The 22,942-nt window shown below is 45.1% G+C and overlaps 1 protein-coding gene across 1 annotated transcript; it reads left to right on the top strand.

The window, feature by feature from the left end:
- Positions 1-22,215: 22,215 nt before the first annotated feature.
- Positions 22,216-22,476, top strand: LOC122446396 (40S ribosomal protein S27-like). Its single transcript, XM_043476561.1, has one exon. It carries the CDS (start codon positions 22,222-22,224, stop codon positions 22,474-22,476), a length of 255 nt encoding a protein of 84 aa, XP_043332496.1. The 5' UTR covers positions 22,216-22,221.
- Positions 22,477-22,942: the final 466 nt, after the last annotated feature.

Raw genomic sequence — 22,942 nt, 5'->3', positions numbered from 1 at the left:
AGCATCCATAAATAACATTTTATTGACCAGTCACACCCACTCATTAACAAATTGCATTGCCACCTGCTTTCAGGCTGCAAGGGTGGAGCTGAGTCATTGTGATAGAGACCATGCGGCCTGTAGAACCTGAAATGTTTACTGTCTGGCCATTTACAGAGAAAGCTTGGTGGGAAAGTAGAGAGTGGTGAAATACCAAGGGGAAAAAGAGAATTGAGAGCGGCAGCCAATGACAGTAAATACAAGCTGGTGTTTGCCAGAGGGGGTCAGAGTTAGTAAGGAATACAGCAGTGCAGGGCATCACGGAGCAGAGGCGTAGAATCACAGCAATTCAGAACCATCCAGAGCCGGGTGGGGAGGCTGGGGGAAGGGGATAAGAAGTGGGAGGTGTTTACCAGTTGGCTCCTTCGTTTCTTGGCTGTTGGGTGTTAACAACCCTGCATTTCTGCCCTCTGTTTCCTCCGATCCAGGGAGGTGCCGGGAGAGGCAGAGCTTCGGTGACGTGGTCTGGCCAGTGGGTCAGCCATGCTGCGGGGCAGGGGGGCTCCTGATTGATGGCATCAAGCGTGCTGGCAGGGGCTTCCCTGGTGGCTCAGCCGTAAGGACTCCACCTGCAACGCAGGTGACCCAGTAGATACAGGTTCGATCCCTGGGTTGGGAAGATCCCCTGGAGGAGGAAATGGCTACCCACTCCTGTGTTCTTGCTGAGAAAATCCCGTGGACAGTGGAGCCTGGCAGGCTAATGTCCATGGGGTTGCAAAGAGTCAGACATGACTGAGAGACTAAGCATGTGAAGGCAGCTGGGCTGTATAGCAAAGAAAATGGCATGAACCCTGCCTAGGAAGGCTCTAGAGAGCAGGGGTGGGGGAGAGGGAGAGGTGGGTGGAAAGGTCTGGAGAGGTGCGTAAACAGGGCCTAGTGCATGGAATCAGTTCCCGTACCCAGCCTCTTGTCTGTGCGTTAAAGAGATCAGGTGATGCCTGCTAGAATTAAAACCATGTGAAGTCTGGGCACAGGGTGATACTTGGGATGTGGGTGAAGTTGAGAAAAGGGAGGTCTTGGAGAGTCTGGAAAAACTCTTTTAAACTTAATCTCCCAGCATTCCAGGCCCCAGGGATGTCAGAAGGGAAAAGCAAGCTCTCAACCACACGGAATTCGTTTATTTATTTTTAGAAAAGCTTTGGTTCAAGGAGCTGATAGGCTAACTGAGAAGAGATTAGATTAGGGGCAAAGTCTGTAGATATGGAAGCTGTAGTTGGCTTCCCAGGTGGTGCTAGTGGTAAAGAACCCACCTGCCAAGGCAGGAGACGAAAGAGATGAGGATTCAATCCCTGGGTCGGGAAGATCCCCTGGAGAAGGGCGTGGCAAGCCAATCCAGTATTCTTGCCTGAAGAATCCCATGGACAGAGGAGCCTTCTGGGCTACAGTCCATGGGGTTTTCCCCCCTGAAAGTGTTAGTCACTTAGTCGTGTGTGAGTCTGTCCGTGGGATTCTCCAGGCAAGAATATTGGAGTGAGTTGTCATGCCCTTCTCCAGGGGATCTCCCCAACCCGAGGATCGAACCTCGATCTCCTGCGTTGCAGGCAGTTTCTTTACCATCTGAGCCACCAGGGAAACCTAGGGAGCCATGAGTAGTGTTGTATTGGTCGTCAATAGTAGATATATTGGGTTTTACTTTAAGATGATACAAACATTTTGGCCAAGCCAATACATAGCAATGTACAGTGTAGTTTTTTTTTTTTTAATTTAGAACAGTTTTCAATTCATAGCAATATTGAACAGAAGGAACAGAGGTTTCTCATATGTCTCCTGTCCCCACATGTGCAGAGCCTCTTCCATTATCACCATCAGAGTGTAAATTTTTTATAATTGAAGATCCTACACTGACATATTATTATCACCCAAATCCCACAGTTTATGTTAAGTTTTGCTCTTGGTGTTGCACAATTTACTGTCTTGGATAAATGTACATGTATCCATAATTGTAATATCACAAGAGTATTTTCACTGCCCTAAAAATCCTATGTGTTCTGTGTATCCATCCCTCCCTCTCCCCTAAACTCTGGCAACCCCTGATCTTTTTACTAACTCTATAGTTTTACCTTTTCCAGAATTGATGTATAATTGCATACTGGAATTATATAAGATCTATGCTTTTCAGGTTGGCTCTTTCCACTTAGTAGTATGCACTTAAGTTTCCTCCATATCTTTTCATGGATTGATAGCTCATTTCTTTTTAGCGCTGAGCAGTATTCCATTGTCTGAATGTACTACAGGGAAATCTCTCTACTTACGTACTGAATGACATCTTGGTGGTTGTTCAACAGTTAGTTGTGATTTTGGTGTTTCTGTAAGAAGGGGTGAGCTCACGTCCTTCTATTCCTCTGCCTTGTCTCTGGAGCCAGCATCCATGTTTTTGATGTGTAGTGATGTTGATCCTTTGGCTTCCGCCGCTCACATCTTCAGATCAGACTCAGGACTGGGGCCAGATCTTTCTCTTCCTTCCCTTTGTGCTTTGTCTAGTTGCACTTGCTCACAGGGTGCTGTGTGCAGACGCTGTGGCTGACCCCGTGATCTGCAGCCTGACTGAAGGACATCTTGGTTGCCTCCAACTTTAGGTCACTTCTTCCTCACAGCCTCAATTTCCTGCCTGTTAAATGTTAGCTTGAAAAGGTCATCTTTACGTTTTTATTTTTTTTTTCCAGCTCTAATGTATTTCTTCCAGAATGCCCAGACTAAATATGGTACCCAGGCTGACCTAGGTAGGTCCTTGGCAATGGGAAATGTTGATAATGGGACAGATAACTGTGGATGCCTTTTCTGTGCAGCTCGAATCCACGGGCTGATGATTGCTGTTTTCTGAATTTCATAAGGGAGCCCTAATGCCTAGGGAACTCTGTGCTGTCAGCTTCATTTCTTTAGTGTTAAGGTTTTTGTTTAGAAAAAACCAAAACAAATAAGAAACAAGTCAAGTTTAAATAAAAAGGATAAAACACCACAGAGCCAATGTATTTTTGCTAGATGATGCATAATCCTGCAACCGTCTGAATGGATTTAAAGACTTCAGGGAGACGATTTATGGTATTTGTGAACCCTTTCGCCAGCGCTGGTAAAATTATGAAATTTAACATGGAAAAAAATTGCTTTGCCTGTTTAGCAAATAATAAATCAAATAACTCCCACACTGAACCAAAAGCCAAGAAGGAGAGAGAGCAAGCAATACAGAGAGGAAAACAAGGAATAATGAAAAAGGCCCCTGGCAAGCCCACAAAACAGCAATAAAGTGAGATTTTCTGCAGGAGCTCCTGTCCTTCAATAAGGGGTGAGAGTCGGTGATGCCAGGGTTGTCGTCGTTGTTCAGTTGCTCAGTTGTGTCTGACTCTTTGCGACCATGAACTGCAGCACATCAGGCCTCCCTGTCCTTCACTATCTCCAAGAGTTTGCTCAAACTAATGTCCATTGAGTGTGTCAGAGATGCCATCCAACCATCTCATCCTCTGTTGCCCCCTTCTCCTCCTGCCCTCAGTCTTTCCCAACATCAAGGTCTTTTCCAAAGAGTCAGCTCTTTGCATCAGGTGGCCAAAGTATTGGAGTTTCAACTTCACCATTAGTCCTTCCAATGAATATTCAGGGTTGATTTCCTTTAGAATGGACTACATTGATCTCCTTGCTGTCCAAAGGACTCTCAAGAGTCTTCTCCAACACCACAGTTCAAAAGCATCAGTTCTTCGGCACTCAGCCTTCTTTTTGGTCCAACTCTCACATCCTTACATGACTCCTGGAAAAACCATAGCTTTGACTAGACAGACCTTTGTTGGCAAAGTGATGCAGGGATGTGGGAGGCATAGGTCCCATCACCTCCTGCAGTGGATGACAGTGATAATAACTATGGCCTGTGTTCCTGTGCACCTGGTCCAACCCAGACCCTGGGCTGATCGCTTCTGATGTGTTAACTTCCCTGAAATTTCCCGCTGAACTCCCTGGTCTCTGATCTCTGCAATTCTGGCTCTGCACCATGCAGCACCCCGCCTGTTCTCCTGCTCTTTCACCCGTGCCAGTGTGTTTCCTTGGTGACACCATTGTCACAGCGGGCAGGTAGGTAGGTATGAGCAGAGAAGCGGGGGCAGGGGCCAGGTGGCAGGAAACTATGAATCTTGTAGACAGTGGGCATCTATAGACAGACAAAGGAAAGCAGGAACCTCCAGACTGACAGGAAGCCACAGGTTTTGGGTGATGAGTGTCCTGGAAGCAGACAAAGAAAGGTGAGGAGAAATGGGAATGTTCTGTGTCCAAATGTAACTTTTGCTCATTATGCTCTCATTATAATAAGATTAGCCTTACAGATAAGAAGTACCCATCATGTACTGACGCCATGACACTTCTGATCTAAGCTAAATAAGGGCAAAATCCTTCCTTCTGGTGGACAGAGGTGGAGAGGAGCCTGGTGGACTACAGTCCATGGGGTTGCAAAGGGTTAGAGGAGCCTGGTGGACTACAGTCCATGGGGTTGCAAAGGGTCAGACACAACTGAGCGACTGAAGACCCACACACATCCCCTTCTCCCCTCGCAAAAATGGAGCCGGGATGAAAATCAGGGAGTGTGACCCCGAGGGCTCCTCCTTCCCCAATGACTATTCCACCCTTCATTTGTATGCCCGCCATAACTGGCTTGCCAAAGAAGCCCAGGGCAGCAGCTCCTCACTGTCTGCCGGCTCTCCCTCTGAGGGTGTGCTTCTGGGCTCCATTGCTTCTGTCCTGACTCTTTGTGACCCCATGGACTGTAGCCCATCAGGCTCCTCTGTCCATGGGATTCTCCAGGCAAGAGTACTGGAGTGGGTAGCCGTTTCCTCCTCTAGGGGATCTTCCCCACCCAGAGATTGAGCCTGCATCTCCTGCCTTGCAAGGGGATTCTTTACCACTGAAGCATGGGGAATATTCTTGCTTAAATAAACTCTCACCTTGCTTTCTTAACCCTCTTGCTTCACCTCCAAATTCTTTCACAAGGAAGAAGCAACCATAAGTTCACCAGGAGCACTGAACACTGAATCTTAGGGGAGAGTGTGTTTGCCTCATGTGAATGTCCTTGGCCCTGAGTAGAGAGGTAGGTCTGAATTGCAGGCTCAAAATGACCTTGATGGAGTAGCTCGCAGAGTCCTTTGATGTAATAAACTCCTGATGTTTATGAAGGACTGTGTCCTGTGCCCTGCGCTTGCTACCATAAAAGCATGACCTCTGCTCATCCTCATAGCAGCCCCTGGAGGCAGGCGGATTTGTCTCTGCTTTCATGTAGGGGGCTGAGGATTGAAACAGTTATGCTACTTGCCCAAGATCACAGCCAGAAAATGGTCTAAGTGGGTTTTGAACGGGGGTCAACCTGACACCCCAGTTATGGACTTCATCACACATGCTTTTGCTTGGGGAAGTCCCTGAAGCCAGGAGTAGAGAGCTCTACTGCAGTTAATGTGGATTAATGCGGGGCTCGGGTACATATATGCAGGAACTGTCTGTCAGGCCCTGGAACTTAATCTAAACAGTCTTCCCTGCTTTTGCTGAAAATCTATTTCCTTGGTTGTTTAGGAATGAATTGAAGTGGAAATGACACTAATGGTGGGCAAGGTGGAGGGATGATGTAATGGAAAAACAGAACTTCAAGGAAATTGCAGAAGCAACACTGTACTCCCTTCACTTAAAAGCAAACAACCGACTGGTGCAAAGCATTCTAAAGGACTCCTATAAAGCATGTGCAAGTCCACACATGTTTCTATGCAGCGCATAGCAGAAAAGCCTGTGGGTTCTAGAAATAATCCATATGATAAATGGTCTCTGTCTACATATATTGGAAGCAACAGTGTCAAATTATTTGGACAGGTTTGCCAACAGATGCAATGTGTTTAGCTAAACAGATACTAATTTTCCAGCTCTTTGACCTGCTGATAAATTATATCCTGTTGGAGATACACTTGGGGCTTCCCTCATAGTTCAGTTGGTAAAGAATCCGCCTGCAATGCAGGAGACCCCGGTTTGATTCCTGGGTCGGGAAGATCCGCTGCAGACGGGATAGGCTATCCATTCCAGTATTCTTGGGCTTCCCTTGTGGCTCAGGTGATAAAGAATCAGCCTGCAATGTGGGAGACCTAGGTTCGATCCCTGGGTTGGGAAGATCCCCTGGAGAAGGGAAGGGCAACCCACTCCAGTATCCTGGCCTGGAGAAAAAAAGCTGATGTTGCATGTGATTGTCAGGACATGATTCAAACAGGGTGAAAACTCTTCTGCCACATACCATGTTCTTTGGTATAGAAAATATCCATACTGCTTTTGATGAAGTAGATTTTAAAAAGACTATTTTATATAATGGAGTAATAAAGGCACTTCTTATACTTAAAAATTATATATTAGTCCCAATGTTTTTTTCAGTATTTTGAGCCATTTATCATTTCTGAGACAGGTTTTGGAATTTGTGACCTGCCTTTTGGTAAGGTATTTTTCTCGAGCACTTCTGCAGAATCTTCTGATACCAAGTACCCAGCTTGAAACGTTGCTAGGTTACAAAATAAAGTCACTCAGGGGTAGTCCAAGATACATGCTGCTTTTGTGGGATGTATGATCATGATTTGGAATTCCCAGTGATTTGAAAAGTTGCTGTCAGTCTCAGCTGTAGCTTTTTTTTTTTTTGTCTGTGAAAAGTGAATTTCTCAACCTTGACACTGTTAACACATTGCTGTTCAGTCGCTAAGTCGTGTCCAACTCTTTGCAACCCCATGGACTGGAACATGCCAGGCTTCCCATGTTAGACTGGATCATCTTTTTTTTTGTCGTGTGTGTCTGTCTTGTACATTGTAGGATTTTTAGCATCATTGTGGCCTTTGCAGGCTAGATGCCAGTAATGCTTCCCCAACTGGGACAACGAAAATATCTCCAAAGGCTGCCAACATAGCTCCCCTTCTCCCTCGCCCGGTTGGGAATCACTGATAGGAAGCTTCAGAAGTGAGATGTCTGCAAAGCTCTGTGTGTTGCCCTGATTTTATGGATAGTTATAGAATATTTTACATGCCCTTTCCTTTAGCAGCCTGCTATTAACATAAATATTCTTATTTGTAATTCTGGCAATAGCCTGGCAGTGAAGATTAATAGAGGGAAAAAAGCAAAAACATCCTCCTGCAATGTTGCAGCATGTGGAAGTACATGCCGTTGAGGTGTCAAGAAAGGAGATGATGATAAACAGAGTAACTTTCAGTTAAACACTGCTTTCCCTGCTTCCTGTTCATAGTGTCCCTCACTAGAGCTTATCCTTGTGGGTCAATTAATTCTGTGTTTCTCTTTAACCTTCATTGCTATCACTAAGGGTTGACTCTCCAGTATTTTATTTTTTATTCTTGCAATCAATAAAGCTTTGCTACCTACTTGTGATTAAAAGTGTCAGCTTGTTTTCCATTCCATATATCTGACTGACTTCCTCCTCTTGGGTGGATGGAAAAAAATTTTTTTGTCTTTCATGGGGCTAAGATTATACCGCAGTGTCTTTTGCATGGCAGCTTAGTACAAGTAAAATCATAGAATTTTAGCCTATGCAGGTGAACAATAGTATTAAGGATAGAAAAAAGATACATACTCAGTTAATAGATCGAGAATAATCTCTTCAGTTAGACTTCAGTTAGGCATCTGATTTATAGGATGATATAATGTGGACTGTGAATTTAAGAGTTTTATAGTTCTAGAGAACTACTCCAACCTCCCTCACTTTGTAAATGGAAAAGTTGTCAGGTGAGAAAAAAAGTGATGCTGTCAAGACCGTATGACCAGATAGTTCCAGAACTAGGACTGGAAGCATATGTGGAAGATTGCAGTGATGGTTCTAATCCAGAAGTTGGCAGACTCCAGCCTTGGAGCAAATCTTTCCTGCTGCCTCTTTTTCTAATACAGTTGTATTGGAACTTGGCCACACCCTTCAATTTACTTATGATATATGGCTTCTTTCATACTACAATCACAGAGTTGAGTATGGCCCAAGAAGCCAAAAATATTTACCATAGTTCTAGCTAAGGCTATGGTTTTTCTAGTAGTCATGTATGGATGTGAGAGTTGGAGTATAAAGAAAGCTGAGCACTGAAGAATTGATGCTTTTGAAATGTGGTGTTGGAGTCTGTTGGACAGCAAGGAGATCCAACCAGTCCATCCTAAAGAAGATTAGTCCTGAGTGTTCATTGGAAAGACTAATGTTGAACCTGAAACTCCAATACTTTGGCCACCTGACACAGAGAGCTGACTTATTTGGAAAGAGCCTCATGCTGGGAGGGACTGGGGGCAGGAGGAGAAGGGGATGACAGAGGATGAGATGGTTGGATGGCATCACCGACTCAATGGACATGAGTTTGGGTAGGCTCCAGGAGTTGGTGATGGTCAGGGAGGCCTGGCGTGCTGTGGTTCATGGGGTCACAAAGAGTCAGACATGACTGAGCGACTGAACTGAACTGAACTGAACTTTTACAGAAAGAGCTTGCATAGACTTGGACTAATTCTTCATTCTCTTTGCTATATAATATTACAGTGCCCTCCTTTCCCACTTCCTGACCTTGGACTCAGCCATACGAAGTGCTTTGGTCCTGCTTGGTCTCGTGCTTCTGCTTTTGCAATGAAAAATGCCCAAACTAGCCTGCTGGAGGGTGACAGACTTGTGGAACATAGTCAAGTCATCTGAGTCCTCCCGACCAAGGCCAGCCTCCATCAGCTGTCTGCTGAGCAAATTCCAGACAGGTGAGTGGGGTCAACCAACAAGCAATAATAAGTGCTTACTGTTCATGCAAAAATAATTGTGTCTTATGAAATGGATATACTTCTCTGAGACTTAAGTGTTAGTTAAAGACTCAGATTTTAGCGAGAGGTAAACCTGGGCCTGGGTCCTGACTCTGCCACTTTTTAACTGGGTGACCCTGTTACTTCTTAAATCATGTTGCCTCTCAAATCTTCCTTTTTTCAGTGTTTGTGGTAGATATTCCTGCTTTCCTGACATCTGGTTTCTTTTCTCCTTTGTTCAAACAGAAGGATCGTATTTTTCTGCCTTCTTGAAGATGGGTGTGGCTCTATGGCTTTCTGTGGCCAACAGGCTCTGGGTGATAAAAGTGTGTCACCTCTGGGTGGAAGCATCAATTGTGAGCATCAGTGCTCGCTCTCCGTTAATTCCAACCCCTGTGTAGCATCTGTAGAAGAATGGGCTAATGGAGGTCAATGATGATTGGTCATTATTGATGGCCAGTCAGAGGCTGAGCCACTGTATGGTGGACAGCTTCCTTGGGGAGTCATCTGCACCCACGGTGGTCTTGGCATGAGTGAGAACTTAACTTTTGTTGGGTTAAGTCACTGGAGTTTGGAGGGTGCTTGTTATGACTGCTGAGCAAATGATTTTTTGAGAATTAAATTTTTTTTTTCCTGAAATGAAAATCACTACAAACGGAAAAAGTTGTGGTGGAAAGAATGGGGTCACTGTGAGTTAATCAGCAACCATTTATCAGAGATCAACTCTGTGCCAAAGAGTAATGGGGAAAACCATGCAACTCCTGGGATCCAATTGAAGAATCACCACGAAATAAGTTGCTTGACCTGTAGTAGAACTGACTTCATCCTTTGGAGCTTCAGTTTCTAAAAAGAATGGGTCAAACCTAATTGTCCTTTTCAGGATGTGACGTAATGATGAAGTTTCCAGAATCTTGGATGAACTGTGGAGACTGTTATGTGCAAGGTACACAGGGTGGAGTGTTCTGGGGTCTAGATCAGGCTGGAATGCCCAGTAGCCCAGTGGGCCATGGACTCTGGGTTGTAGCTGGGGAGAGCCTAGGTAACTTCCAGAACTCTGAAGGTCATGAGGCCAGTGCAGGGGGAACAAGGACAGGAGGGGGACATGGGTGGGCACATCAGGAGCCACAAGAGGCAGAGTAGAGGGAAGAGCAGGGCTTTGGAGTCAAAGAGGCCTAGGTCTGTACCATGGATCTGCTCTTTCCTTATTTTCTGTGTGACCATGGGCAACTCTTTAACTTCTCTGGGCCTTCATTTCCTTATCTGCGAAGTAGAGACAACAGTAGTGTCAACCTTGTAGGGCTGTTGGGAAAAAAAAGAGAGGGTAACTGTATAGCACATATGGCAAATACTTAATTATTGAATGCCATTCTTACTTTTTTTTGGTGTTAATCTACAAAGTTAGAGGATGTGCAGGCCTGCCCAATTCAAGTGATGTCCATCTAGAACATATCCATCCAGTATGCATGGCTAGGGTTTCTTAAAAGGAATATACTGGGGGAGAAAGGTGGGGTGGGCTCCCAGTCTTTTACTTGGCTAAGGTGATGGGAGGCTGCCTGGCTAGTATTGAGACCTTAGGGGAATAATATTTTGACAATAGATTGAACTTGCTGAGTTATAATAAGTTCCTTGCCTGATGATGCTAAACAGAACAAAACCCTGTGGGGACCATGAAAACCAAACAACCTAATTTGATCCTGCCTGAGTGTCTCTGTAACGGATATGTGAATGCCTACTCATGATCTCCTGTATCTCTTAGCCCAGCGGAATTCAATGTGAACTTGAAATCTCTTAATGGCTTTAAAGTTTTAACTTCTTTTAGGGAAGAAAAAAGCAGGAATAAAAACTTAATTTATTCTCTTCTTGTTGCATAAAGGTAAGAATCTTGTGCAGATTAAATTATGTGGCAGTTTTCCATTTCTAGTTGGGCAATATTAGCAATATGGCGATCATGAAAAAGAACAATTAGATTTTATACGTGATATACATGTTCCAAATGAACACCTCTGGTCTCTTCTTTTAATTGTTACATGCCTCTGGGGTTTTAGCTTATTGGAAGGATCAGGAAGCAATATTCTAAGTGGGCCAAGTTCCAGAAAGGGAGGATGGGAGGAGGAAAGTTTTTTCCCTTGCATTTCCCTGGCAAGTACCGTGTGGGATGCACATAAATAAAATGACCAACTTAGATGTAAGCAAGGACTAGCAGATGAACTGATGAGAGTGTAGAACACACTGCTGAAGACTCTGAAATGATCCTCAGCTCAAGAGCTACTAGTTGGCATTTGGGGGGGCCCTTTCAAGGAAATGGCAACCCACTCCAGTATTCTTGCCTGGAAAATCCCATGGATGGAGGAGCCTGGTAGGCTACAGTCCATGGGGTCACAAAGAGTCAGACATGACTGAGCGACTTCACTTTCACTTTCAAGTTTATGGTTATGTTCTGGGCAGCAGAGTTATAGACTACTTGGTTAAAGATGTTGCAATTAAATTTGCTTGAAATGAATGGTTAGTGTGTCATATCTTTAGGAGGGAAAAAAAAAACCTTTTCATAACAAGAGAAAGATACCTTGCAAATTAATTTTCTAATTTATTCTTGCTATAGATTTTGCCCATTTCTGAGAACCAAGGTATAAAACTCAAAGAACTGAAATAAAGAAACAAAAACTTTTTTTGTGATTTTTTTTAGCTCATATGTTGGGATTGTATTCACTTTGGAAGTCTTTGAGTCTATGAGTATTCCTCTCCATTGCCAAGTTGATAATGCATTCAGAGTAGATATTAAAAATACTTTTATGCTTAAAATATAAAAGCAGATGTGGCTCTAGTTGTGTATTGGGTTTATAAGTTGAATTCCTGCTGTCAGCCTCAAAAGAATCTTGTTATCATCTAGGAATTTAGATAGCTGTTTTAAAGAATATTCCAAAAATGTAAGCAATAGTATAAAATAAAAATGCCTTGTGTTTGGAGATAAGACTTCTAAGGACAGAGTTTACTTTTTTCCTTTTATTTTTCTTCTCTTCACTTCTCTTTTTTAATGTCTTTTCAGTTATTTAGGGGTTTGTAATCTTTTTGAAATGTTTTTCTAACTTAGTTTAAATTTTAGATGAAATTATTTTGCTTCGGGGACCTGACAAATGGTCTCAGGGTACAACTTTCTTTTGTTCTGGCTTCAGAAAAATACACAAGATACTGCAGCACTGCTTTGAAGCCTAATTAATGCAATTAAACTGCTTTCAAACTCCCAAGACAAAAGCACTTAGATAAATATGAAGTAGTGAGCCAAATACTTGTCCTTTGTAACTCAGTGGAAGTGTGTACACACCTTGACACTGGAAAACTGTGTGACTTTCAGTAGAAACCCAGAAGCTGCCAGACTTCTAGTCTATTTGCAGCTAAGACACCAAAGTGTGTGTGTGTGTGTATGTGTGCATGCATGTGTATTTGCATACTTTCAAACAAAATTTTGTTATATTAAGACAAATTCCTTGAATCTCTTTAACTGCTCCCAAGCCATGCCATTATGATTGTTTCAGGCATTATCCTTGATTTCCATATTCTGTGTATAAGATCACAGAAAATGAGCTCAAAGCAGAAAAAGCCAAAGCAGTTTGCAATTCTAGGCTTGATTGGTTGGCTTTTGGAATTAGATCCGAGGGGAAGGGAAGTGGGATTTATATTTTGAGTAGCCTTGAGACCCAAATACTGAGCTAACTTAGGGAAGGGCCTTGAAGCAGAGGCCTGGGGACGCCTCTGCTCTTATCTTAGCAGCTCAGGATGGCTTCCCAGTGGTTTCCCAGACCTCCAGGGCCAGAGGCAGCTCAGAGGAAAACCAGTGCACACCCTGCACAATTATGAACACCAGCTTAAAGTCTGTGATGAATACCATAATGGAGGGGCTCTTAGGTGTAAAACTGTAAAGCTAATAAGCGGATGTGCTGGAGATATTTGGATTTCTGACTATATGCAAATGTAAGAACTGGCAGATGCTGAATGGCTGCTTTTCCTAACACAACAAATGCTTTAGTCTCAACATACTTAGTTAGCTGGTGCCCAGTCCTTTCTTTGGAAGCCATCAAGAAGCTGCTTTCATGATCCCACATTAACCATTGGTGAAGGTTTTCTTTCCCAAGGCCTTGGCTTTTGTGGCTCTGGGAAAGCTGCCCAGGTCTCATAACAGGAGAGGCCATTTATCATCAGAGAAAAGCAGGTTTCCAGTATTGTTGGAGCTGTCTTCTTTCTGGTTGGTCTTTGTGACTGTGTCTTGCTCTGCGGTCTCCTGAGTCTTCTCGAAGTGCCTCATGTGATTGACCCCTTTTAAACCTTCATATTAATCAAAATTACATTGAGTTGCTAGTTTCTAAGTGTGACTCCTTTTTGTGTGATTTTAAACACTCTAGAGTATTGTAAACCTAGGAGTAGACTCATTGAATCGTGGAGGGGAATTTTATGTATTTGTCCTTGTGATACTCTGAGTTTTCCCCAGGAATTTGTAGGTTTTCCTTTTTTAAGAATTTTACCTTTGAGACTCCTTTATTTGCAAATTATAGCAGTGTTCACTGTTTGACCCAAATTAGTCTTTAACCTTGAGGGCAGAGGCAGTACCTTTAATTTTTGTGGTAAGTGAGGTCACACATGTTCCACGGTGGGGAATTCTTTTTGTGTGTATGTTGGGGGGATGGGTGGGTTGGCAAAGGGCAACAGCATTTATTTCTTCTTCAGACATGGTGGGGTCCAGCCCCCCACCAGCACAGTACTCTGGGAAAACTGAGGCTCCTGACAGCCCATGGAGGCCAAGGGCAGACACCCAGGATCTTTGTGCACCAGTGGCAGGCAGGGATGCCAGCTCCACGCCACAGGGCTGGAGACCAGACCTGGGGAAGGGCAGGTGACAGCTGCCTCCAGTCCTGCCGCCCTGCCCTCCATTTTAGATCTCTCCCCACTATGCCCCCAGGACCCCAGGGCTCTTGCAAGGGGTCCTGAGTGGCTCTGGCTTTGGATGACAGGCTGTGGAAAGAACGTGAGAAAATTAGTAAATGGAAGAGCAGCCTACAACTCTCATCTGCTTTTACCTAAGAGGAAACATAAATACAAGTTCTTGTTTCAGAAAATTATGGCAAAAGACACCTTTCTCTGAAGAAAAGCTATGACAAACCTAAACAGTGTATTAAAAAGCAGAGACATCACATTGCTATGGTTTTTCCGATGTGATAGTTGGACTTTAAAGAAGGCTGAGTATCAAAGAACTGATGCTTTCAAATTGTGGTCCTGGTGAAGACTCTTGAGAATCCCCTGGACAGCAAGGAGATCAAACCAGTGAATCCTAAAGGAAACCAACCTTGAATATTCAATGGAAGGACTGATGCTGAGGCTGAAGCTCCAATACTTTGGTTACCTGAATAAGTTGCTTCAGTCATGTTTGACTCTTTTTTTTTTTTGACCCTATGGATTGAGCAGGCTGCCAGGCTCCTCTGTCCATGGGATTCTCCAAGCAAGAATACTGGAGTAGGTTGCCATTTTCTCCTCCAGGTGATCTTCCCAACCTAGGGATCGAACCGGAGTCTCTTACGTCTCCTGCATTAACAGGCGGGTTCTTTACCACTAGCGCCACCTGGGAAGTCCGTGAAGAGCTGACGCATTGGAAAAGACCTTGATGCTGGGAAAAATTGAGGACAGGAGGAGAAGAGAGCGACAGAGGGTGAGATGGTTGGATGGCATCCCTGACTCAATGGACTTGAGTTTGAGCAAACTCTGGGAGATGGTGAAGGACAAGAAAGCCTGGGGTACTGCAGTCCATGGGGTCACCAAGAGTCAGACACAACTGAGCTACTGAACCACAGCAACCTGCCGCCCACAGAACTGATTCATAAAGTCTGTGGTGTTTCCAGAAAACCAACGGAGTCTCCGTGGAGACAGGAAAACAATCGATTGTTAACGCCTTCTGATCTGGGTGCCTGCTGGGGCTCAGCCAGGGCCACCGGCGAAGTTCTGAAAGAGATGGTCCTGACAGGTGGCATGGGGATGACTGGGTGATGGGCGGGCAGAGAAGTGATGGGGGGCGGTGAAAATGGGCCTAGGGTGGCCCCAGACCCCTGCCTCTGCCTGCCATTCTGTCTGGTACCATCATCAGTGAAAAGCAAAGCACGAGTTTTCTGCCCTCGACTGCTCACCCTGACTGCAGCACCATTTCCTCCAGGCTGGCTGCAGCCTGGACTGAGGCTCTGCCGGAACCTGCCTTCCTCCACCCCCTCGGCACCCAGGGTGCTGCCTCCAGAGAAGGGGGAGAGCCCATCGGAGACTAGGCTGGCCTCTTTAGAAGCCCCACGACCTTGCCTGGGGGCCCAGGCTGCCTGCCTGCCGTCCCCTGTGACCTCAGAGGAGAGTAGCAAGTTCAGGTCTGGGGACAGCACAACGGGGAGTGGGTGTTTATGACTTTGGCTCACGTGCTCCGGAAGTGGATTAGTCCACGAGCTCAGATAATTTAGAGGTAGACATACTGTAGAGGATTTTTAGCCAGACCTCTGACTTTTAACCCGGAGGACCTGGAACAAGAATGGGCCGTGCTTTAGAGATGGTCATATTTGAGCTGGGTCTTGAAGGCTGAGGAGGAATTCATGACAAATACAACAGAACTGGACGTTCCAGGTGGGTACAGGGAATCAGTCTGCAGAGTCAGACTCCAGGAAGCTCCTCCTCCCTTTCTTTCTTCCTCCTTCCTTTATTCTTCCTTCTGCCTCCCTCCCCCCTCCCTCCCTTCCTTACATCTCCCTCCCTCCCTCTCTCCTGCCCTGTTTTCCTTATTTGGGAAAAAGAGTTTGGGACCCTGGGGCTGCTGGAACCTAAGTGACCTTGAAGTAGCTTTGGCTTTGGGGTGTGGCCAGGGGCTATGACCTGGATAACCCTTCTCTTGAAGCTTGGGTGGTCCCAGAGGTGGGATTCTGTTGGAGATACAGCAGTCTGCGGGGGTAGGGGTGGGGTGAGGCGGTAAAGATGGAGAGCCAGGATTTTGGTAGCTAAGAGTCACCATTACTTTTTAAGTTTTGTTAAGATATGGCTGACAAATAAAAATTATTAATATGTATATTTAAGGTGTGCACCTCAATGTTTTGATAGATGCAGACATTGTGATCATCGAAGTCCAGTGAGTTCACATGTCCATCTGCTCACAAAATTACTGTTTGTGTGTGTGTGTGTGTGTGTAATGAGATATAGTCTTTTAGCAAATCTGAATCCTTTTCTATGAATTTTTGGTCCCAGAGAACCCCTCTGAATGAACCTTGTATCCATGGAACAGTGCTTACTGAACTCTTTAACCCGAGGAAAATACTGCAGGAGGCAGGGAGAACCAAGACATACTCAAGGACGTGATTGTCTAGGAGGGACTGAAAGATGGAAAAATAGAACCCTTCAGTCCAAAGAACAGGAGCACGAGATTCAAGGCACTCACATCGTGATGGAGGATCAGGGATGGCTTCATGGATGAGAGCACTTGCAGCTGAGCCTGGGGGAGTGTGTGAACTTTCAAGAGGTGGGGGTGATGGTGGGGTGGTCCTGACCCAGAAGGGGCCTGTGCAAAGGAAAACTCAGGAAGGCATATTAAGGGAAAAGCGAACAGAGACTGAACATTTCATTTTATGATATTCCATTTTATAATATAGTCTAGAGCTTTAAAGTAGGGGAATAATGTGTGGTAAGACTGGGAGACGTCTTTATTTTGGAGGTTCTTGAATTCTGAGGGAGAGAGGGGGGAGTTTATTCAGTAGGTGATGGGGGCTCATGGAGGGTGTCTAAGGGGTATTTTGCAGTCCCGAGTAACCTCAAACAATGCAGCAGCCATCCTGGCTTACCCTTTGGGTCAGCCTTCTAGTTTTAAGTGCAGCCATTCAGAGATGGCTTTGAGAGAATGACAAGAAGACCAGTTAAGAGAAGGAGACCAGGCTGGGGCCACAGTGGCCCTGGGCAGCTGGTGCAAGGGCGGTGGGAATAGAAGGGCGGGCCGCTATGATGGGTGTGCTGGGAGGAGGATCTCAGGGGAGAAGCCAAGACCAAGCAGGCCCTTGTGCTTTGTATCCAGGAGGATGGTGAGGCAGACGCCGGGAAGCCTGGCGGTGCTCTTTGGAGGGAAGGCAGTGAGCTGGGCTTGCGTAGTTTAAAGGCTAGGGATGAAACTGGAGCCCATTATACAGAGTGAAGTAAGCCAGAAAGATAAAGACCAATACAGTATACTAATGCATATATATGGAATTTAGAAAGATGGTAACAATAACCCTATATGCAAAACAGAAAAAGAGACACAGATGTACAGAACAGACTTTGGGACTCTGTGGGAGAAGGCGAGGGTGGGATGTTCAGAGAGAACAGCATTGAAACATGTATACTATCAAGGGAGAAACAGACCACCAGCCCAGGCTGGATGCATGAGACAAGTGCTCAGGGCTGGTGCACTGGGAAGACCCAGAGGGATGGGATGGGGAGGGAGGTGGGAGGGGGGATCGGGTTGGGCAACACATGTAAATCCATGGCTGATTCATGTCAATGTATGGCAAAAACCACTACAATATTGTAAAGTAATTAGCCTCCAACTAATAAAAATAAATGAAAAAAAAAAAATAAAGGCTAGGGAGACCGCGAGAAGAACTCTCACTGGGCCTCTAGGGGAGGGGTGAGGCTGGGTGAGTGAACTAGCGAGGGCACAGGGAAAGAGCCCAGAGACAGAGAATGGTAGAGGCCATGGTCAGAGCCCGGTGGGAGTGTCTTCCTGCAGAAAGCGGGGCAGAGAAAATAATTCATAATTGGAAGGACAGAAGGAGTGTGCGGTAGTAGAAAGCCAGGCAGCAGCAGCAAAGAAGATTTTAAAAGCTGCGTGCTCAGTTGTGTCTGACTCTGCGATGCTGTGGACTGGAGCCCGCCAGGCTCCTCTGTCCGTGGGATTCTCTAGGCAAGAGTACTGCAGTGGGTTGCCATGATCTTCCTGACCCGGGGATCAAACCCACGTCCCTGCACTGGCCGGTGGATTCTTTGCCAGTCGTGCCACCTGGGAAGCTAGAGATGGAGAAAATTTCTGAAAGAGAGAGAGAGAATGAATGTGTGAAGGCCCTTCAGTGCTGCTGCAAAACTCGGGAGAGGGATGTACACCCTGGGCTTCTGGATTGGGGTCTGGGAGGCCTCAGGGGGCCATCCTTGGAGAGCTGAGTTTCAGAGTTTAGTTTCAGTCAGACTTAAAGTGGTGAGAAGAGCTGTTAAGTCCCCCTTGGAGAGGTATTTTTGATATTTCCCTTAAAAAGTGCTTTCCATGTTCACAATGTCATTTAAAAAATTTGGCTGATATATTGCAATGACAAAAATGGGCAGTATGATATCCTAAATGTGAATAAGTGCACTTGAGTAGATCCAGGAGACTGTTTAATGTACTGGAGAATTATTTTTCCAGCCTTGCATCGTTTCTAAATTGGGTTAATGTACCCCCCAAAATGAATCAGCTACTCCTCGCTGACCAGTAAGTTTAGACCAACTGTTCCTAAAACCTTAGAACATAGAGCTGGCTATATACTGCTGTTCATAATGTCTGTTTCCTGGATCAGCATGTTTTAAATCCTGAATTTTCAACCCAAATAGCTCTTCACAGCTGCAAAAAATATACCATAACTTACAAGTAATCGTCAGTTTGATAAAGGATACTGAGTGCCTTGTCTTATGAGAGTGGTCTTTGATATAAACGGTAGCATTGATGAGTAGACACACATGTTCAGGGACTCACACCCTGGAAAACATTGTGTCTTGTAATTGTCAGCCTGGCAATCAGCAGCCCTGACTTTTTCAGGGGCTCACGTTTTGCGGTTAGTTGAGTGTGCCTTTTTTTCCCAGGCCATGGAAAAATTTAAGTATGGCATTCTTAAGCCTTAGGTCTTTAAAAAAATTCTTTTTTAAAGATGATTATTTCAGGAGATCATTTTTCTTTTAATTTTGTCCAGATCTTCATGTAAGTTAGATCTTTGAGATTCTGTATAGGAGTAATATTAAAACTATAATTTATAGAAATAACCTTCATTCCTGATTCTTCTCTCCTCCTTCCCACTCCTCAACTTTAAAGCAGTTACAATTTTAATTCAAACATTCCAAGAGTCTGTGGGAAGGTGTGAAGAAATAGGATGGAACTGGTCTCCACATTTCACCCATTGGACCTGGTGGGTCTGGCAATACAGGATGAAGGATGGACATTTAGTCTATAGTTCTTCATACCCTTTCTGAGTGACTGTGGAATGGATTATCAGCCATGAACTATTGAAGCCCCTCTCAGCAGAGGTCCAGCCAATGAACGTGAGGTCCTATGTTTCTGTTTTAAAAGAAAAGGAAGTTATTCTCCAAAGACTGAACCCATAGCGGCCTGTTTTTTACATCATTGCACCCAACACCTTTGTGGTTATTTAACATCAGTCTTTTTTGCTAGATATGCAATTGCATGAGGATAAGGACCTGGGTCTTTTTTTTTTTTTATCATGTTTCTAAACCCAACATATCTTAGGAGCTCTGATATTTGCTGAATGATTAATCATTGGAGAAATAAATATTCATTTTGGCTACCTGAGAATAAGAAGCTGAGAAATAATTTCAACATCCAAAGAAGATCCAAGAGTAAAAGTTAACATCTAAGAAGGCAACTCTTGTCAGTGGAGAGTTGGTGAATCATGTCTGCGAGACAAATTAATTTAATTACCTGGTATGACTGCTTCATTTGCAATGATTATTTATTCACTGAGCTGGCTAAATTAGGCTGTTATCATTCACCTCCTTGTTTCACTACCCTGGAGATCGGAGATGTGGATCTCTTGCGTGTTTGTAAGAATGGATTAAACCGCCCTTCTAATACAGTGCACCTTTGTGCATGGACAGTTTGTTCAGCCCCTCTCCCTTGCTCTGGGAGGCCGTTTTGGGAAAAGCAGAGCCAGTATTTGTTCAGTTCAGTCGCTCAGTTGTGTCTGACTCTTTGTGACCCCATGGACTGCAGCACACCAGGCTTCCCTGTCCATCACCAACTCCCAGAGCCTACTCAAACTCATGTCCATCGCGTCAGTGATGCCATCCAATCCAGTACTTAACCTTGCTCCTTATGCGTTTACTTTGAGTGAAGTGAAGTCACTTAGTCATGTTCCACTCTTTGCGACCCCATGGACTGTAGCCTACCAGGCTCCTTCATCCATGGGATTCTCCAGGCAAGAATACTGGAGTGGGTTGCCATTCCCTTCTCCAAGAGATCTTCCCAACCCAGGGATGGAACCCGGGTCTCACGCATTGTAGGCAGACGCTTTACCATCTGAGTCAGCTTAATGCCTGGATCCCTCCCCCTCCTTTGGTTCATTTCAGTTAAGTTGTAAAGAAAAGATTCAAGGCACTGAATGTAAAACTGAACATACTGTGATGGTTCTTCCTCTGGTAGCTGGGCTGGTCTTAGATGTTATGAGGCTCTGGGCATTGCACATGTGGGGAGTGGGGTTGTTGTAGTTCCATTGCCAAGTCGTGTCCGACTCTCTGTGACTCCATGGACTGCAGTGCACCAGGCCTTCCTGCCCTTCACTGTCTCCTGGAGTTTGCTCAAACTCATGTCCATTGAGTCGGCGATGCAGTCCAACCCATTCTTCAAAGTTCTCACTCCTTTTGTACCCACTTCTGACTCCACACAGGCAGAGATGGCCATGTATCTTGAACCTGGCTCCTCCCAGCCTGCAGTAGTCTGACAACTTGGTTTGGGTTGGGTGGAAAGGATCATATTATACAATTTTGGAACTGGAAGAAAAGAAAGTGAAGTTGTTCAGTCGTGTCTGACTCTTTGCGACCCGATGGGTCGTAGACTACCAGGCTCCTCCATCCATGGGATTTTCCAGGCAAGAGTACTGGAGTGGGTTGCCATTTCCTTCTCCATGGGATCTTCCTGACCCAGGGATCAAACCCAGGTCTCCCGCATTGTAGGCAGACGCTTTACTGTCTGAGCCACTAGGGAAGTCCTGGAATTAGAGGAAAGCTTAATAAGTTCTCTAGCCCAAGTCCCACAGATGGGAAGAGTCCCTGTCTTTCTGGCTCCAGACTCTCACTGAGTGGAAATTGGGCCAATTAGACTTTGCACTACTTAGATGCTCTTACCAATAAGACACCTGCCCAAACCACCCTCAGTAGCTTGTTAAAATCACCTTACTTTCCCCTGACTCTTCAGCATAATGCTGTTTTCTTTGCTGTTCTCTCTTCAAATCAGCCAGAAGCAACTTTGATGGAGCCCCACTTGCCCTCTGGAAGGTGCTGCTGGAGCCTAGAGGGTAGGGCCAGGGATGTTGTTAAACATCCTCCAATTCACAGGGCAGCCCCTCATAACAGAGAATGATCCAGCCCAAGGTGTCAATAATGGTGAGGCTGAGAAACCCTGCTCTCATGCCATGTTGTAGATACATCGTGAACCAGTTTAGCATTTGCATGAATGTGAGTGAGGCAGATAGACTTCTCAGCATGCGGGGTCTCCAGTGGGCTTTCCACGTGGTTCAGTGGTAAAGAACCTGCCTGCCAGTGCAGGAGACAGAGATGTAGGCTCAATCCCTGAGTGGGGAAGATCCCCTGAGGGAGGAAATGGCAACCCACTCCAGTATTCTTGTGGGGAGAATTCCATGGACAGAGGAGCCTGGTGGGTACAGTCCATGAGGTCACCAAGAGTTGAACATGACTGAAGTGACTGCGCATACGTGCGCAGGGTGTCCGGCGCCCAGCCCAAAGCCGAGCACACAGTGGATCCTCAGGACGCTTGTGCTAAGACATGGTCGCTGTGTTCTGGAACTCCACAGCCCCGGGTGTGACCTGATCTGGTGTTTCGATCCAACCATGTGAGCAGTGGGAATCTTTCAGAGCTGATGTTTCCTGGATTTTTTTATGCTTAATTACTTTCAATGCCTTTGGAAAAAGAAGATAAGTTATTTTTTTCCCTTCAAAAATAGGAGAAAAATAAAATAGCTTTTTTCCTTTTGATTCTAGAGACTGTGCCTTTCTGCAAGTCAGTAAAGCTGAATACTCTTGTTATAAATCTATGTTTCTATTGTACAACTTTTCCTTTCTTTGCCTTTCCAAGGAGACTCCCAGAGCTATTGTTTAATGGGATGCAAGCCTGCTGCTTTTAGTGTTTTGACCGGGAGATCCTCTCTTGGAGTTCAGAGTGCTTGGTGCTCTGATGGGCCCTCTTCTTGTCCTCTTAGGGAGAGACAAAGTCAACCCATGTCTGTAAATCGTGCTCAGAGAGTAAGGAAAAGGGGTGATGCAAAGCTGTTGCTCTAGATTGTCTGGAACCTGGGTAGATATTTAAAAGTATTGTGGAGGGACTGAAGAGGGCAGAGAATAGGAAAGTCTAGCAGGGGTTTAAGTTTAAGAATCACTCTGCCTTTCCAGTGGTGATGACCTTCTCACGAGAACATGCCTCTTGCAAAGGATCTTCTTCATCCCTCTCCAGATGAAGAGAAGAGGAAACACAAGAAGAAGCGCCTGGTGCAGAGCCCCAATTCCTATTTCGTGGATGTAAAATGCCCAGGATGCTATAAAATCACCGCCGTCTTTAGCCATGCACAAGCAGTAGTTTTGTGTGTTGGCTGCTCTGCTGTCCTAGGCCAGCCTACAGGAGGAAAAGCAGGGCTTACAGAAGGATGCTCTTTCAGATGGAAGCAGCACTAAAATCTCCCTGTATCAAGATGAATGGGAAACCATCCCAATAAACTAGTTTTGGATAAAAAAAAATCACTCTGCATTTTTAAAAATAACAGATGTGATAGTTTTATTTTACTGCTTTTGAAAAACTTAGCTGGCCATTTGACAACATTTCATCACTTCTTGCCAAGTGGGTTAAAAATCAAAGTAAACTTTCTGCTTGCTAAAATTATGCCTTCTCTGGCTAGGAAACCCTGGATTTCCAAGAACATTACATCTCATATTGTGCATTTCCTTCTGTGACAATGAACACAGGTGTGAACACTTTATCCTCCCATGGAAGTGGTTAGTCCAGCCCCCGATGGTGAGAGCACAGGGACTCATCTGAAGCAATGAACCCCATGTGAGCCTGCCTCATAATTCATGAGGATTGAGATAGAAAAATAGGAGGTGGACTTCCCTGGGGGCCCAGTGGTTAAGACTGCGCCTTCCA

This window comes from Cervus canadensis, chromosome 8, assembly GCF_019320065.1.
Source record: "Cervus canadensis isolate Bull #8, Minnesota chromosome 8, ASM1932006v1, whole genome shotgun sequence".
Taxonomy (NCBI): Eukaryota; Metazoa; Chordata; class Mammalia; order Artiodactyla; family Cervidae; genus Cervus; species Cervus canadensis.
The sequence above is the reverse complement of the archived record's forward strand: the minus strand, read 5'-3'. Positions and strand labels throughout refer to the sequence as shown.

Coding starts and splice junctions, on each gene's coding strand:
- LOC122446396 (XM_043476561.1), top strand. CDS start 22,222: ATGCCTCTTGCAAAGGATCTTCTTCATCCCTCTCCAGATGAAGAGAAG.